This window comes from Bicyclus anynana, chromosome 11, assembly GCF_947172395.1.
Source record: "Bicyclus anynana chromosome 11, ilBicAnyn1.1, whole genome shotgun sequence".
Lineage (NCBI taxonomy): Eukaryota > Metazoa > Arthropoda > Insecta > Lepidoptera > Nymphalidae > Bicyclus > Bicyclus anynana.
In genome coordinates this window covers 9,548,872-9,564,392 of record NC_069093.1, presented here as the reverse complement: position 1 = coordinate 9,564,392, position 15,521 = coordinate 9,548,872, and the positions used below count along the sequence as shown (strand labels likewise).

Sequence of the window (15,521 nt, the reverse complement as noted above, 5' to 3'; positions counted from 1 at the left end):
CCTCTAAGATTTAAATCCGAATCCTTGTCTATAGTCGAATAATGAATTCTGCGATCTCTTTTGAAGTTTCCTGTGATACCATTTTTTATTGAATCAAAAATAGTGATGTGACAAAGTGAACGATCATGATTCACTCAATATGTTCTGAACCAAATTAGTAAATAATTTTAATAAATAACAGTTACATCTGTTATTTATTAAGAAATTTCTCAGTCTATGGCTTAATAATAAACGTAAAACCTATTTTGAGTCACAGTGATGAAAATAAAATTATTCTAAGACCTTATTTTTAAAAAAAAAAATGAAAAATTAAAAATCTGATCTATTAATTATATTTAATTAATAGATCAGATTTTTCATGTTATGTTATTACTACGACTACCAACGCCTGTAAGACTTCGTCCGTGTAAGTAAGTTACCTACTTCAGTATTATTGTATTCCGGAATTATTAAAGAACGAATGAACAAAAATACACAATAGCAAAGATTTTTTACTATCTCTATAAAATTTACTTTTTATTTACTATCTTTATAATTAAAATATTGTTGCATAAATCTAAACTTAGTGTTAGTGTTTGCGTTGGCTTAGGCTCTAGATATTTGTTTTAAATTGTAGTTTTTCGGCCATCACAGAGTCGAACATTGAATAGTCATTGTTTATTCAATGCAAACAAACAAACAATCAAATCTTTCCCCTATATAATATTAGTATCTATATTAAGTCGGGTTTGTTACAATACTTACAACACAAGAACGGCTGGACCGATTTGGCTGACAATTGGTGGAGAGGTACTTTAGAACCTGGAGAAGGACATAGAAAAGGGTACTTACTTAGGGTAGGGGTAGGCTTGAGTAGAGTATGGTAGAGTAGATGTAGGGTAGTGGTAGGCTAGGGGTAGGGTAGGGGTAGGGTAAGAGTAGGGGAGGCGTAGGGTGGTATTAGAATAGGATAGGGGTAGGGAATGAGTCAAAGCGATGCTTGACAGGGTCCGCTACTAGATAATAATTAGCATACTAGTGAACCCGCTATCCTCTTAAAAACGCCAAGTTTATGAGGATGGAGGAGGATTTTGTAACTAAATAACAACTGTAACACTTTTTTTGTACAATAAATATTTTATTCTTAGAATTTTATTATAAATTTCATTAGGTACTCTAAATTTTCAAATCGGAAGTAGTGGTACCCTCAGAGATCAGGGCAAATAGGTTGAAAAAAATTGATCAATTACATAATTTACACAATTTTTCTTTCAACCGTCTGTCACTAAGCGTTATAATAGAAATTTCTGTTCAAAATTCCTCTTTGAGAGTGAATGGTCTGAGGCACTATTTTTTACCTATACAGAACAGGACATCACTATGACAATAATTATGGTATCATTATTTTACAAAGTGACATTAGCATCTGTCAGAAAATTCGCACGATTATTGATTATACTATATAAGTCCTAATCTTCGGAGCTTTAAGTGTTGTATTACTTTTTAAGTTAAATTCCTGCAACGTCCAGTAGATGTCTACTCGTAGTTGTATACAACTACGAGTAGACATCTAATATTAATGAAATATATAGAAATATATTTCATTAATATTTTTGACCGGACAAAGAGCTCACTTCTATATTAATGTGTATGCAAATCACATGGTTAGTATGGGAAAGCATGTACCTACGATTTTTGGTTTCAGGCGAGAATTCAATGAAAGAACACCGATGGCAAGACGCTTTGATAAAATTTAATGAAGCATTCACGATTACCAAAGACAATGATAATGTAGACGTCAAAGTTAATTTGTACTACAAAAAAGCGTCTGTGTACTCGAAATTGAAGCAAACACAACGTGCAATTGACGAATGTACGAATGCTATATTATTGCAACCTAATTTCGTCAAAGCCATAAAGAAGCGTGCCAACTGTTACACAGACGCTAAACAATTCGAGGATGCTTTAAAAGATTATGAAAAATTATACACACTTGAAAAAAGTGTACAAAATTTAGTCTTTATACAAAACACGCAATCAATACTCAATGGACAAAAGTACAGTAATAAATAGTATAGTAATATAATATCTTGTAAAATATCTATTATAGACTGTTAATTTCCTCCAATGGTCAGCGGGGTGGCGGTGGGCGGGTATCGTATCGTATGACATAAAAATTGACTGCTACACATAACTTATTACGTTACGAATAAGTCTTATGATATCTCTGAATATCATGTATAACAATTTGATATTATATTAAACGAGTAGGTATATCATTTGTGTATTAAAATAGATTTATTAACTACTAGCGGACGCCCGCGACTTCGTCCGCGTAAATTTCGATGTCAACGTTACTACTACCCCTACCCTACCCCTACCCTACCACTACCCCTACCCAACCCTACCCTACATCTACCTACCCCTACCCTACCCCTACCCTACCCCTACCCTACCCCTACCCTACCACTACCCCCACCCTACCCCTACTCCCATCCTACCCCTACCCCCATCCTACCCCTACCCTCCCCGAACCCTATCCCTTTCCTACCCCTATCCCACCCGTACCCCTAACTCACGCCTATCCTACCCCTACCCTACCACTTCCCTATCCTACCCGTACCTCTACCCTACCACTACCCTACCTCTACCCCTACCCTACCACTACCCTAAACCCGGCTCTAAACCTAACCTACCCCTACACTACCCCTACACTTCCCTACCCGTACCCTACCCTACCCTATAACTTCTCTATCTTACTCCTAACCTTAGCAAAATCGGTCCAGTCCTTCGAGAGTGGTGGTATGACCAAGAGAAATAGAGACTTCTATGCTAATAATATAAAGAGGTAAAGTTCGTGTGGTTGTAGGAGGTAATCTCTGGATCTACTGGACCGATTTGGAAAATAGTTTTACCAATAGAAAGCTACGTTATTTGCGAGTGTTATAGGCTATGTTTGATCCTTATATTCACACAGGAACGGGAACTACGTAAATGAAAGCGCCGGGCGTCATATAGCGGAATTTCTGCGTCTTTTAGAAATTTTGTATTTTCTCCGAAACTATTTAAGAAATTAACATACTGTAAAGGGCAAATCTTATCTCCATAATATCCTTGTGATTATTAAATAATTTATTTTAATAAGGATTAAAGTTTAGGTGTATAAATAATGACGTAAACCTAAGTATATAAAATTATTAATTTTTTAAACACAAAAGGTACTATATCTGCTAATATATAGAATATAGATATATGGTGTCGCGGACTTTTTTGTAGAACTTTTAAAGATACATAAAGTCTCCATACATTAATTTCAATTTTACACAATAGTTAAGGCAGCGCATGCGAATAAGTCTGTTTAAGGGGATTTTCAGTCCGACCTGTATGACAAAAACTGTGATAACTCGGCTAATATATATGATACCAATATAAAATATAGCCTATAGCACTCCCCGATAATGTGGCATTCTACTGGTGAAAGAATTTTTAAAATCGGACCAGTGGTTCCGAAGATTACCCCATTTAAAAAATGTGACAAACTTACAAACTTACAAACTTTACCTCTTTATAATATTAGTATAGATATAGATTTAATTAAATATTATAATACAATAATAATTGGCGGAATAACAAGTTTCATTTGGTTTATAATATTGATTTATATATTGAAAAAACACAAAACAACAAAATCTTCTTTCTAAATAGAAAACTAGTTTTTATAATATTACTATTTATAAGTTACTAACGGATGCCCGCGACTTCGTCCGCGTAGAAATCAACGTAACCTTGCAACCCATATATTACCACTTTCACATAAAATTCTTAAATCACATTATATTTAGTTTTTTTTATGATTAATGAACAAATTTTAAAACTGTGACTCTAAAAATGAAGGATTTTCCATACAAACTTTCAACCCCTATTTCACCCCCTTCTATTTTTATTTTAGGGTCCTACAGTCCTACCTATGTTTTGCTCCGAGGTCTGATTTATAATTATACCAAAAATCATTTTGAGCGGTTCAGTCTTGAAAAGGTTACAGACACACAGACTTACTTTCGAATTTATAATATTAGTCTTAACAAGCAATAACTTACCTGATCGTCGGACTCATTTTCGAATATGAACATCGTGTGTGTTTTGTACTGACAACCACAACCACGTTTTGACGGCCTCCGTGGCGCAGTGGTATGCGCGGTGGATTTATAAGACGGAGGTCCTGGGTTCGATTCCCGGCTGGGCAGATTGAGATTTTCTTAATTTGTCCAGGTCTGGCTGGTGGGAGGCTTCGGCCGTGGCTAGTTACCACCCTACCGGCAAAGACGTACCGCCAAGCGATTTAGCGTTCCGGTACGATGCCGCGTAGAAACCGAAAGGGGTGTGGATTTTCATCCTCCTCCTAACAAGTTAGCCCGCTTCCATCTTAGACTGCATCATCACTTACCATCAGGTGAGATTGTAGTCAAGGGCTAACTTGTAAAGAATAAAAAACCGCAGGTCATTTAAATTAATAATAGTTTAATACTAGGTATTTCACACCCCCGCCGTCATACGTCCCCCGTCGCCCGCATACCATGGGAGTGTCATCAATAAACTTAAATGTTAAAATCTCGTGTCACGTTGTACTTCTATGAGCGATTAAATAAAATAACTAACTACATTTTAATTATTTGCAGATTATCTCAACAAAAAGTCCAGGACGGAAATAGATTTTATAGGAATAATAAATTCAGAGAAGCACTGGAAATGTATAAGGAAGCGATAGAATTGTATCCTCATAATGCTTATTATTATGGCAATACATTTTCTTGTTACATAAAGCTCTCAATGTTAAGTGAAGCATTAATTGATGCCAAAAAGGCTGTTGAGCTTGACATCCACTCCAGTAAAGGTGTTGGTGGAGTAGCTAAATGCTATATCGCTTTAGGTGAGTACATATTACATATTTCACTATAACTTTTGTTTCATCAGGTTTAAGTAAGTAATAAATATAATAGAAAATACTTTATTTGTTACAACATATTGAAAATTTAATCTAACAACTAAGAGAGAAACATTACGGATTGTAATTTCTATTACTAAATCCACAAATCCCAGCGGATGTTGCTATTTCGAGATCTAGACCAGACATTTTCCTTTTGTCCAAACAAACTAAGCGAAGCGGAGCTTACTGTGCCGTGGGAGACTAACATTCCGAAGGACCACAGTATAAAAGTGAATAAATATTATAACCTAACAAATGAACTAACTAAAAATGGCTATGTAGTTAGTCTGTACGCCGTAGAAGTAGGTGCGAGAGGATTGCCTGCAAAATCTCTCTATAACTTGCTTAAAGACCTTGGCCTCTCTAGAAGTGTAGCTAGTTCTATATTATAACGAGTATCCAAAGCTGCTCCAATAGGATCTTACCAAATTTGGCTAGGCAGGGAGAACAAGGAATTCCTTCGTCAAGGAATTCCTTAACCCTACATCCTGTAGTCACAAGTTCGGGACTTTGCTCGGAGTTCTTCTCTCTACCACGCGATGGACCCAGCACCCGCACGGTGAATCCATGGAATGCTAAGATGTTCGTCTCTAACTATGTGCCCTACCCATTGCCACTGTATAGAACTATAAGTACTTGTTTAAACGACAATTGATGATATTAATCTATAAATCCACTCAATTCTACAATATAGTTAACAAAAAATTAAACATCGCCTCTTTAAATTCACATAACTGCAAAAAAATTCTTACAGATTGGTTACTTAAACTTAACTATGATCAAGCCGAAAACTAATTGCATCAAGTATAGCATAAATCGGAATATAAACACTTGCACAAACTCGCATGCTCATGTACACATACCCACGCACACCACTCAAACACAACACACACAAACCACTCACAAACACAAACACTTGCACTTTTGTATATTATTAGTAATTTAGTATTAATGATTATTTATATCAAATGTATTAGTCTACTATATATTATGGAAGAGCGGGGCCGCCCGTCACAAGTTACAGTAATACTGCAAACTTAATGGGATGGTTCCAATCACAATATTACTGCTATGTTTGAAAATAATGTACTAATATGTTGAATCTTTGGAATAAACTATCTATTTATTATTTATTTATTAAAAAATCCAGACAACAGAACACACATTAATTAAATGATGTGCAATATTCATTTATTATATTCCTATAATTGAAGGAGACTTGTCTGGCGCCGAGCGAGCTATTGTGAAGGCTAGCGAGGCCGGCGAGGACTGCATGGAGGAGCGCCGCGCGCTGCAGACGCTGCAGCGGCTGCACGCGCAGGCGCACAAGCACATCGAGGAGCGGGACTACCAGCGCGCCGTATCCTGCATGAATCAGTGCCTTGAGTATAGCCCGTTCAGTTCCAAGTGAGTATCTGGCGCCGAGCGAGCTATTGTGAAGGCTAGCGAGGCCGGCGAGGAGTGCGAGGAGGAGCACAAGCACATCGAGGAGCGGGACTACAAGCGCGCCGTATCCTGCATGGATCAGTGCAAGGGGCAGAAACTTCAGTACAAGATTTTTGGACGTAATAGATTATGCATGTGTTGGTTGCGAACTTAAATTCAGACAGTAAGCGTACATAAATTTCAACTACATCTTACATTGTTAATTGGTCGAGTGGTGTAAATGGTCGAATAGTGTAAACCTATGATACGTTACAATTACAATGATACGTTACAATAATCATGAGTTCGAGCCCGGGTAACGATACCAAAAAAAAAAAAAATTCTTTTTTTTTTTAACTAATTTAAGTTTGTTACAACTAATTTAAGAGTTAAGTAACTAATTTAATTTTTTACCAAACCTCGATGAAAAAAAAATCTCCATTTAAAATTGCCGCTGTTTTAGTTCTAAAATATTCCGTTTGCGGAATTAGTAGCGCTGCTATGTCCAACGTTTTCGTGTATGTACCTTCACTCCTTCTCCTTGGAGTAATATATTCTTTGGATCAGTGTCTCGAGTCCAGCCCGTTCAGTTCCAGTATTGTGAAGAATATAGCGCGGCCGGTGAGGATTCTTGAATTTTGAACTTTGGACTAGAAATCTTCTTAATAATTACTTACTTGTTTTAGAATGAAACTTATCAAAGCAGAGTGTTTGGCTATGCTCGGGAAAATTAAGCAAGCGGAAGACATAGCCGACGAATGTATGAGATGCGATCCATCGGACATTGATGCTCGTTTTGTTATGGGCCTGGGCATTTATTATAATGTATGTATATTTCGAGTCGTGATATCCCAGTGGATATGACCTCTGCCTCCGATTCCGGAGGGTCCAATCCGGTACGGAGCATGCACCTCCAACTTTTCAGTAGTGTGCATTTTAAGAAATTAAATATCACGTGTCTCAAACGGTGAAGGAAAACATCGTGAGGAAACCTGCATACCAGAGAATTTCTTAATTCTCTGCGTGTGTGAAGTCTGCCAATCCACATTGGGCCAGCGTGGTGGACTATTGGCCTAAACCCTCTCATTCTGAGAGGAGACTCGAGCTCAGCAGTGAGCCGTATATGGGTTGATAACGTATGTATATTTCAATTTAGTGTGTGTATAATTCGCTATACAGCACAATCTGCTTATATTAAAAATATCCACTGACTACTTATAATAAAGTGTTATTAAAGTATGTGTAACTATACCTCTAAATTTGAAGATTTGTATGAACATTTTTAAATATAATCGTTTTGTTTTTAATTATTAGCTTTAACTGAAATTAAAATGTTTAGTACAAAAGTTTAGGCTCTCTCAAGTTTAGTACTGGTCCAAATTGTCTATAGTTTTGTAATTTGTAATTTTGCCATTTTGATAGCAGTTTATTTATTCCTTTATGTTTTAAAAACGTGTTTCAGGAAAAACTTTACGAAGCCAAGAAGTGTTTCAAAGATATTCTTCTACTTTCACCAGAACACAAGAAGGCGATGGCCGCATACAAAAAGGTTAAATTGTTGATACAAAAGAAAGAACAAGGTGAATATATTATTATTATTTGCAACAAGTAGACAAAGATTTTATACTATTAGATATGTCCTCAGACCAATTATTGTATAGGACCTGCCTCGCTAGACGTTACTTTTCTGTCAAAGTATATGATCAACGATCTAATGCGATTGTAAAAACTGTCTCTATAGAATCGATGTTAAATAGTTGTAATCGTGTTCGTCGGTTAAAGAGCTCCGTAAAAATACCTTTTTGTGTAATTGAATTGTTTAAAAAACGGGCAAAAACTTCTAGTGTAGTATAAGACATATACCAAATCTAAGCTCGTTTTCTTCAGAAAATTACAGACAATTTTGTTCGTGACTATGAGTGCGATACAGGTCCTTTTATAATTGGTCTGAGGATATGTCACTAGCGCGTCCTGAACCCCGAATATATTAATTTTAGAAGACATGTTCCTTGAACATTTTTAATTAATTTTCGGTAAAGAATATACCCCAGAGTTATGGAAAATACTCCCGCGAAGGAATACGGGGATAATATATAGCCTTCCTTGATAAATGGGCTATCTAATACTAAAAGAATTTTTCAAATAGGACCAATAGTTCCTGAGATAGCGCGATCAATCAAACAAACAAACTCTTCAGCTTTATTATATTAGTATAGATGTCCAATTTTTAGTGTCTGTTTTGTTGGCTGAGATTGTCAAAAAATATTTATAAATTGAAGATCTTATATTCCTCAGTCTATATATATATTCCAATCCAGTAGAACGATAATGAACAATTTAAGACCCTTTAAAAAAAAGTGTCAGCTAACTTTATGTGTGGGAATGGGGATAATGACTAGGTTCGAATATATTGATTTTATGATACATTCGGGTAAATAGGGTCAATGTTAACTAATTTATACATAAAAAGCAAAAATTGTCTGGATATTTGCAAAATAAATAAGATTATAAAATTTCAAAATCTATTGAAAATCTTTTATCGTACTAATTAGATGAAAATTCATACAGATTTAGCTCCCTTACATTAAATGTGACATTTTTTAATATATGAACTATAAAAATAAACGCACAAATAACAACGATATTAGTAATTTTGTTTGAACGCATATACAAATCTAACGATCATTACCTACGACGTCATTAGTTCGTGCCATTTTGTATGGGGCGTTTTTCAGGAATCCGCGGCAGCGCCGCAAATCTGGCACTTTAAATCCCTGTAGCTCAAAAAGCAATGATCGCAGATAACTGTTTCTTTTGCAAAATTAAAAACTATTAGCATACTCTTAATTTATATACAACTAGCGGACCCGGTCAAGCTTCGTTTTGACTTATCTGCACTTCTTCCATATCCCCACTCTATACTACCCTACTCTACCCCTTCTCTACCCCTACCCTATCCCTACCCTGCCCCTACCCTACAGTGATACCCTGGCATTGATTTTTATACCTATGTATATTATTTATCTTGGAAAAATCATAGACATGAAAGGACATTTACGCATTCGTTAACCTATAGCATAAATCTTCGGAAATAGAAACTTTAATTTACACAAAATAAATTTATGAACGCACTTATATATGTCAATCATTACATAAACAGAATTTGACAAATCCAACTAATCAAAAACCATGAAAATCGGTGAAGCAGATCTCGAGTTATAAGTGTTGTAACAAACCCGACCTTCTTTTATAGATTTAAAAAACTGTCATCATCCCTATTAAAATGTGTGTATTTACACAGTTGTCGAACAAATGAATATGTGCCGATGGCAAAAGACTCTGCAGCTGTGCGACGAAGCGTTGGCAATCGATACAACGCATGTAAAGACCAATGCGAGACTGCACTTCGATAAAGCGACCGCGTATTCGAAACTGAAACAAACGCATTCGGCAGTTGACGCGTGTACGGCGGCGCTGGACTTAGACCAGAACTATTTGGCAGCGCTCACTTTACGTGCCAAGTGTTTCACCCTACTACAGGACTATGAAAGTGCTGTCGATGATTATGAACGACTGTACAAACTTCAGCCGAGCGACGAATTCAAGACGCTGTTGGACGACGCCAAACGATTGAGATCGACGAAATCGGAATGTCAAAATTATTATCAAATACTGGACGTTGCCAAAACCGCATCTGAAGATGAGATTAAAAAAGCATACAGGTAACTTTGAATATGTTTATTTTTATTAGTTTAATTTTAATATAAATTAAAATTAGCCTATATTATGACGATGGACTCGATTTCTCACTATGCTACGTTCGAAGTAGAATTTTACCCGACTGCAAGAAGGGTTATATTTTTACAATTAAGTGCGCGGCCGTAGGCTGCGCGTTTTATGTGCTTGTGTTAATTTCCCGGCCAAAGCCACGGTCGAAGGCCATATCACAAATTTCCGACCGAAGGCCGATTAAGTGCCCGGCCGAACTATATAATTAACAGATTTTTGTGCTTGGGTAAAATGCGAGATTCTTTAGACCTCCTTAGTCCTTAATCCAACCCTGTTGCATAATTGGTTTGTAAAAGATATCCATCAACTACCTTGCTGCCAAATTTCAAGTATGTAGCATGAAAGATGAAGGACTTGCCTTCAAACTTGCGAAAGCTTCTGACCTCCATAATCCGGCCCAGTGTCAAAGTTTGTAAAGAACGACTGCGAACTATAAAAACTACCTTCCTGTCAAATTTCAACTTAGTAGCATTCTAAACGAAGGACTTTCATACAAACATGCAAGTCTTTAGACCTCTTTTTTTTCTAAATCCGGCTCTATCGCAAAATCTGTTCTTAGAGGACACGTAATAACTGTAAACTACCTCTTTGCCAAATTTCATGTTTGTACGTTAAGCAGTAGGTACTCGGTATTTAGTGATGAATGACCTTTCGCATTTATATATTAGGAAAGAAAGAGAAATATAGATTATCTAATTGCTCCGAATTCGTGCCAATTTTGTGAAAATGGCACGAATTCGGAGCAATTAGATAATCTATATTTCTATCTTTTTTCTTTAAGGCCCTAAATTAATGATCTCCATTCAGGTAAATCTATTCAGTAGTTATTGTTTGTAATGGAAACGTGCATTTATACGATAAAAAATTGACAATGTGACTGAGATTATCTTTTCATCCTTGAAAAATACATGGTTCCCGCGGGATTTGTGAAAAACTGAATTCCACGCGGGCGTCCGCTAGTCTGAAATAAATGAATTTTGACTTTCAATGTTTATTGGGGTCGATTTGTCCTTTATTAGATAAAGGACAAATCGACCCCAATAAACATTGAAAGTTAATTAGTAACCACACAATTTTTTTGCAGGAAACTCGCGTTAGTACATCATCCGGACCGTCACTCTGGTCGTTCGCTGCACGAGCGAAAAACGCAAGAACGGCGTTTCAAATTGGTTCTTGAGGCATACAACGTCCTCAGTGATAAGTTGAAACGCTTAAAATATGACTCTAGAGGCTTTTTTGACTTCGACCCTTCGTAAATAAAGTTGAATCAAAAGATACCTACATACCAAGGGCGATGGTTCCTAACCCGATTCAAAATTGGGTTACCTTTTAAAAATCCATGAGTTTTGTGGACGTACATAATTTAACGTACTCATCCAAAAACACATGAAATGGTTAGGTTACCTACGAGAAAATTTCAGTCTTCGCTACTGCTACGTACAGAGCGATTTTTCCTAAATTTCCAACTGTGACATATCAGGTATTTAGGTTTTTTGTATATACATATTTACACGGCTGGTTATTCTTTCTGTGAACTTTTGTATTAAATATATTTTTTTCTATTATTACTTAAATTTATTAATTATGTTATCTATATTATAATAATTTTTATATTAAGTATAGATATTTTATATTGGATTGTTTGTAAGCTAATAAATGTTGCATTTAAAAAATCTAGCTAGCTTAATTCTGTAAGAATTTATTCAAAAAGACTACATTATTTATAAGCCACTGAATAGGTAGGTATGACTTTAAGTTAAAATAATTTAAATCCATTTTATACCTTTATTTAATTTTTAATGAAATTAAAATGTTATTTATCACATTATGTAATAAGTACTATATAAAACCGGCCAAGTGCGTGTCGAGCCACGTGCAATGTAGGGTTCCGTAAATTAAGTTAGCACTTAAATCGCTTAAGCACAAAAATACAGATAGACGATAAAAAATTCATCCTCACATTGCATGTAGGGGATGTATTCTAAAAAACATATTTTTCAAGACTTTGTTCACATTTTAAATGTAGGTACAGTACATACTCATTTACAGCTAATGTACAGCTTTCTCTTAGCAATAGTATCTGCACTAAATCGCGGACGGACGGTCAGGCGGATATGGCGAAACTATAAGTTTCCTTGTGGACTACGGAACCCTAAAAAACTGTTATTGTTTTATGTGATATTATGTTATTTACCGACTTGTTATTATTTTTAAATGTTAGATGATTGAATTATATGTATATGTAAAATATAAATGTCTATCTATGTCTTTTATTTAATCTCACAAAAAGTGTTAATTAGGATTACCAAACATAATATTTGTATACAAATGGACGCCCGCGACTTCGTCCGCTGTTTTGTGAAATTAAGTTCTGGAGAAACATGGATTTTTCGGAATTCTTTGTGCCTCTAGGCGATAAAAATATTTTCCTCCATAGGCGTTGATAAAGACTTGCTTATTAATGTGGCAGACCAAAAGTAATGAATTTATTTACTTTATAAATAAGGTATAAAACATTGTAGTAGCATTGGAAATATTTTAATAATAAAAATAACGCGAAATTCATATTAAAATCTATTTAATTTAAACTGAAAAATTAAAGTAATTTCTTAGTAGTTTAATATATTCACTTAATAAAAAATAACTTGATTGATACATATAATATGATACACAGATGATTATTTCGTAGAAATGTGTTCTTTGCAAAATCAGCCTCTCCATCCAGTAAATGAAGGTGACCTGAAAACAAAGTTATGTATTATATTCATAACCAAGCTTTTTTTTCAAATCCTTTACTTTACAAGTTAGCACTTGACTACAATTTCATGGTGGATTGAATTTTTGTCAACTGCCAGTACCTACCTTCTGAAAAAGATTAGGTAGAATAAGGTTTTACTACTGTTTCTTTTCGGTTAACGGTGACAGGTCAGCTCGAGACCAATGAAGTTTTCTCATGGTGGTTATTTGAGCTTTTACATAGGATTTTATATAAATTGCAAAAGGTTTTTTACCAGTGCAATTTTATCAAATCCTGTGTCAAAGCATAAATGGTGACCTGAGAAAACTTCATCAATCTCGGGTGGCTGTTGCCTTATGTTAGGAAATATACTGTACTAGCGTTTTTTTTTCCCCGCAATAAAAGTATATATATATAATTTGGAAAAAAACGCTTGTCCCACTTTTTTCATTTTGTATTTCCATGGAAATAGTGGGATACACCCCCCAATCTCACCTGATGGTAAGTGATGATGCAATCGAAGATGTAAGCGGGCTAACTTGTTAGGAGCATGATGAAAATTCACACCACTTTCGGTTTCTACACAACATCGTATCGGAACGGAAAAGTTAGCCCGCTTCCATCTTAGACTGCATCATCAGCTACCATCAGGTGAGATTGTAATTGTAGTCAAGGGCTAACTTGTAAAGAATAATAAAAAAAAAACCTACTCTTTACAAGTTATCCTACTTCCATCTTAGATTGCATCATCACTTACCATCAGGTGAGATTGTAATTGTAGTCAAGGGCTAACTAGTAAAGAATAATAAAAAAAAAACCTACTCTTTACAAGTTATCCTGCTTCCATCTTAGATTGCATCATCACTTACCATCAGGTGAGATTGTAATTGTAGTCAAGGGCTAACTAGTAAAGAATAATAAAAAAAAACCTACTCTTTACAAGTTATCCTGCTTCCATCTTAGATTGCATCATCACTTACCATCAGGTGAGATTGTAATTGTAGTCAAGGGCTAACTAGTAAAGAATAATAAAAAAAAACCTACTCTTTACAAGTTATCCTGCTTCCATCTTAGATTGCATCATCACTTACCATCAGGTGAGATTGTAATTGTAGTCAAGGGCTAACTAGTAAAGAATAATAAAAAAAAAACCTACTCTTTACAAGTTATCCTGCTTCCATCTTAGATTGCATCATCACTTACCATCAGGTGAGATTGTAATTGTAGTCAAGGGCTAACTAGTAAAGAATAATAAAAAAAAACCTACTCTTTACAAGTTATCCTGCTTCCATCTTAGATTGCATCATCACTTACCATCAGGTGAGATTGTAATTGTAGTCAAGGGCTAACTAGTAAAGAATAATAAAAAAAAACCTACTCTTTACAAGTTATCCTGCTTCCATCTTAGATTGCATCATCACTTACCATCAGGTGAGATTGTAATTGTAGTCAAGGGCTAACTAGTAAAGAATAATAAAAAAAAAACCTACTCTTTACAAGTTATCCTGCTTCCTTCTTAGATTGCATCATCACTTACCATCAGGTGAGATTGTAATTGTAGTCAAGGGCTAACTAGTAAAGAATAATAAAAAAAAACCTACTCTTTACAAGTTATCCTGCTTCCATCTTAGATTGCATCATCACTTACCATCAGGTGAGATTGTAATTGTAGTCAAGGGCTAACTAGTAAAGAATAATAAAAAAAAACCTACTCTTTACAAGTTATCCTGCTTCCATCTTAGATTGCATCATCACTTACCATCAGGTGAGATTGTAATTGTAGTCAAGGGCTAACTAGTAAAGAATAATAAAAAAAAAACCTACTCTTTACAAGTTATCCTGCTTCCATCTTAGATTGCATCATCACTTACCATCAGATGAGATTGTAGTCAAGTGCTAACTTGTAAAGAATAATAAAAAAAAAACCTACTCTCTACAAGTTATCCGGCTTCCATCTTAGATTGCATCATCACTTACCATCAGATGAGATTGTAGTCAAGGGCTAACTTGTAGAGAATAAAAAAAAAAAAAAGTATAGTCTCACGTATTGAAAGTGGGCGCGGCTTGTGGCGCTTGTCCGGACTGCTGCGCGAGGTTGCCGAAGGTGAGCGTGTTCTGTGTGGCGAGAGTCTCGAACGTCGCGTTCGACTGCGTCGGGGAACCGAACCCTGGAACAGGTTATTATATTTAATGTATGTATTTGTGGAGTATGTAGCCTGTGATGACTATGAGATAAACCCGTAATAATTAAAAAAAAAAACAAAAACGTGTGTGTCAGCTCCGACACACGAATGGAGTTCACTCTTTCAGATCGACTATCTAAATAGGTGTATGTTGCCCCGCAGCGTACACGTTTCAATACTGACGCCTGAAAAGTGAAAAGTGCGCAGAATAGGTTGCGCACAAAAACAACGCTGTCATTCGTTCACCGAATTTTACTGCTCATATTTTTTTTATACCGGGGGCTATATATAAAAAAACGATTCTTAAGAAGTAAACTCCAAAAGCCCGACTGCATAAAATATAACTGGAAAGAAATAACAACCTGTAACCAGAAGTGTAGAAAGCAATTTAAAATTGAAGCAGTCATAGGTATATATAGATCTA

The 15,521-nt window shown here is 35.5% G+C and overlaps 2 protein-coding genes across 7 annotated transcripts in view; one reads left to right on the top strand and one right to left on the bottom strand.

Moving 5' to 3' along the window:
* Positions 1-12,437, top strand: part of LOC112048181 (uncharacterized) — a 40,071-nt gene extending 27,634 nt beyond the window's left edge. For 4 of the 5 annotated variants that reach the window (XM_052884372.1, XM_052884371.1, XM_024085613.2 and 1 more), the window contains exons 16-22: positions 1,685-2,036; positions 4,656-4,906; positions 6,178-6,370; positions 7,075-7,213; positions 7,851-7,968; positions 9,690-10,110; positions 11,262-12,437. In XM_052884372.1, the coding sequence (XP_052740332.1) occupies positions 1,685-2,036; positions 4,656-4,906; positions 6,178-6,370; positions 7,075-7,213; positions 7,851-7,968; positions 9,690-10,110; positions 11,262-11,433 (1,646 nt within the window). In that variant the 3' untranslated portion in view covers positions 11,434-12,437. Of the gene's footprint in view, positions 1-1,684; positions 2,037-4,655; positions 4,907-6,177; positions 6,371-7,074; positions 7,214-7,850; positions 7,969-9,689; positions 10,111-11,261 lie in introns of those variants that run through there. The other variant, XM_052884373.1, reaches the window with a different exon arrangement.
* A 301-nt stretch (positions 12,438-12,738) lies between these two features.
* LOC112048180 (nuclear pore complex protein Nup214) overlaps positions 12,739-15,521 on the bottom strand; it is a 41,882-nt gene continuing 39,099 nt past the window's right edge. For both annotated transcript variants that reach the window (XM_052884368.1, XM_052884369.1), the window contains exons 29-30: positions 14,959-15,082; positions 12,739-12,916 (exon numbers count right to left, since the gene is read on the bottom strand). In XM_052884368.1, the coding sequence (XP_052740328.1) occupies positions 12,886-12,916; positions 14,959-15,082 (155 nt within the window). In that variant the 3' untranslated portion in view covers positions 12,739-12,885. The remainder of the gene's footprint in view (positions 12,917-14,958; positions 15,083-15,521) is intronic.